The 2,229-nt window shown below is 49.9% G+C and overlaps 1 protein-coding gene across 1 annotated transcript in view; it reads right to left on the reverse strand.

Moving 5' to 3' along the window:
- Positions 1-1,558, reverse strand: part of ELF4 (E74 like ETS transcription factor 4) — a 13,615-nt gene extending 12,057 nt beyond the window's left edge. The window contains exon 1 of the mRNA XM_003796937.2: positions 1,393-1,558. Within this exon, the coding sequence (XP_003796985.1) occupies positions 1,393-1,464 (72 nt within the window). The 5' untranslated portion in view covers positions 1,465-1,558. The remainder of the gene's footprint in view (positions 1-1,392) is intronic.
- Between the last annotated feature and the right edge of the window lie 671 nt (positions 1,559-2,229).

A 2,229-nucleotide genomic window follows, 5' to 3' on the forward strand; every position in this document is an offset into this window, starting at 1 on the left:
GAGCCCAGGAGTTGGAGGTTGCTGTGAGCTGTAATGCCACGGCACTCTACCCAGGGGGACAGCTTGAGGCTCTGTCTCAAAAAAAAAAAAAGAAGAAGAAGAAGAAGAAAAAACGTAAGATAAAATTGCTCTGCTTTGGCTCAGCGCCTGTAGCTCAAGTGGCTAAGGCACCAGCCACATACACCAGAGCTGGCGTGTTCAAATCCAACCCGGGCCTGCCAAACAACAGTGACAACTACAACCAAAAAATAGCCAGGCGTTGTGGCGGGTGCCTGTAGTCCCAGCCGCTTGGGAGGCTGAGGCAAGAGAATCGCTTAATCCCAGGAGTTGGAGATTGCTGTGAGCTGGTGATGCTAAGGCACCCTACCCAGGGCGACAGCTTGAGGCTCTGTCTCAAAACAAACAAACAAACTCACACACAAAAAAACTCAAATTGCTCTTCTTTAGGTAAGAAAGCACTGGAGACTAAGTTCAAGGTGCTTGACAGCCACTAGGGGGCGGCCTTTCATAGGCTGCTAGAGACGGGATTTTTTTTTTTTTTCTTCCTCACAAGCATTTAGGATAGAAAGCACTAAATTAGGTTAGGATGCCCTTTGAGATAATCAATCCAGTTGGATCTCTTCTATGAGAAGATGGGGAGATGGCAGTTAGATAGGGAAGAGGATAGTATTTGCCTAGGTGACACTGTGGTCAAACTGGGATCAGAACACAGGGCTCCTGACTCCTAATCTTTCATTCCTTCTACCTCTTCTTTCTCCATTTTGTGAAAGGAGGCGAGTGGAGGGTAGTGATGACTGTACCACGACGAAAAATGACCAGTGCAGGGAATATATGGAGCAGTGGGGACCTCATCAAGCACCAGAATCCTATTTTCCAAATTTCCAACTTCCTCCCACCAAAAGACCCCATTTCCAGTTCGTCCTTAATCCTGAGGTTGAGGCCAGAAAGACAGTTATGGAAGGGCAGCAACTAGGCCAGAGACATGAGTCTGAAGTCCAGAGACATGGACTTCTCCTGCCAGTTCCAGCTGGCAGTACTCTTGCTATGTGGTTGACCCAGCAGCGTTCTCCCTGTGATACTTCAGGTGAGGAAGTGGCTGAAAACACTATGATGGTCAGTGTGCACCCTGTGCACTCCATCCCCATTGCTGACTGACTGATAGCTCAGCTGATTTGCTTAGCAGCTGCTTGGCTGACATGGTCATTGTGTGTGGGCAATCAGCTCTCTAAATGACCACCTGATGACTAATGACCAGCCACATGAATGACCAGCTAGTGTACAGGCCTGAGCATAGTAGGTGTTTGATGGATATTTGCTCACTGGCTGTCTGACTGCCTGTGCCAATCTCATCATCTGCACTTTTCTACTGGGCTTCATTCTCTGAGACCATACCTGGTGGAGATCATCCATCCCGTTGCTTGCAAACTCAAAGATCAGGTCGCTGGGCTGTAAGGCAATAGCCATACTGTCTTCTCAGAGAGCCGACAGCAGGGCCCACAGGGCCTTCTGGAACCGCGGTTCTTTCTTGACAAAGAGATGCACTCAGGTACCTTGTGAGTCGCAGTACAACAGGGGTGTAGAAAACTGGAGGAGCTGATGGTCTAATCCAGGCTTAAAGCCGCATGCTGGGCTGGGCCAACCGCAGGAGTAACCTAGGGAGAAGGGAGAGAAGGGAATAGTGGGTAAGTCACCTTTCTTGAGCTCTTTTGGCCAGGACAGCTAGCGAACCAGAGAGACCCTGCTATGCCAGGGCAGACTGTCAGTAGAGGAATGGCCAAAATGGGAGAAGAAAGGAGAAAGACGAAAGGAGGCAGGTAAAGAAAGAAAGAAAAAGAAGTCAATGGAATGGCCTCCACTGAGAAGTGGCTGAGCCTTGGTGCCAGTCTGGGTCACCAACATCTATATCTCACATTAGCCCTGAACACATGTGGCCTCCCTCCCTCCCTGCCCCACTCCTTTTTCCAAAGAAGCTTCTAGACAGAGGGACTCTGGGCTCTCCCCACCCAGGGCATCAGCATGGGAGAAATCAGGGTGCCAAGCCTGGCTGCACAGAGCGGGCAGTAACATGAAGGATCCCTATAACTCTCTTGGCTTGGGGATAAATTGGGTGTGGGGAGATGCAAGTGAGGACACACAGGTGTACAGGGTGCTCTTCCCAACTCTGCCTGGCTCTAGTCAAAGTTAGGCTCGATTTACCTTGGAAGTAGGAAGAAAGTCTCGCAATGGGGG

This window comes from Otolemur garnettii, unplaced genomic scaffold, assembly GCF_000181295.1.
Source record: "Otolemur garnettii isolate 467f Iridium unplaced genomic scaffold, OtoGar3 scaffold00109, whole genome shotgun sequence".
Lineage (NCBI taxonomy): Eukaryota > Metazoa > Chordata > Mammalia > Primates > Galagidae > Otolemur > Otolemur garnettii.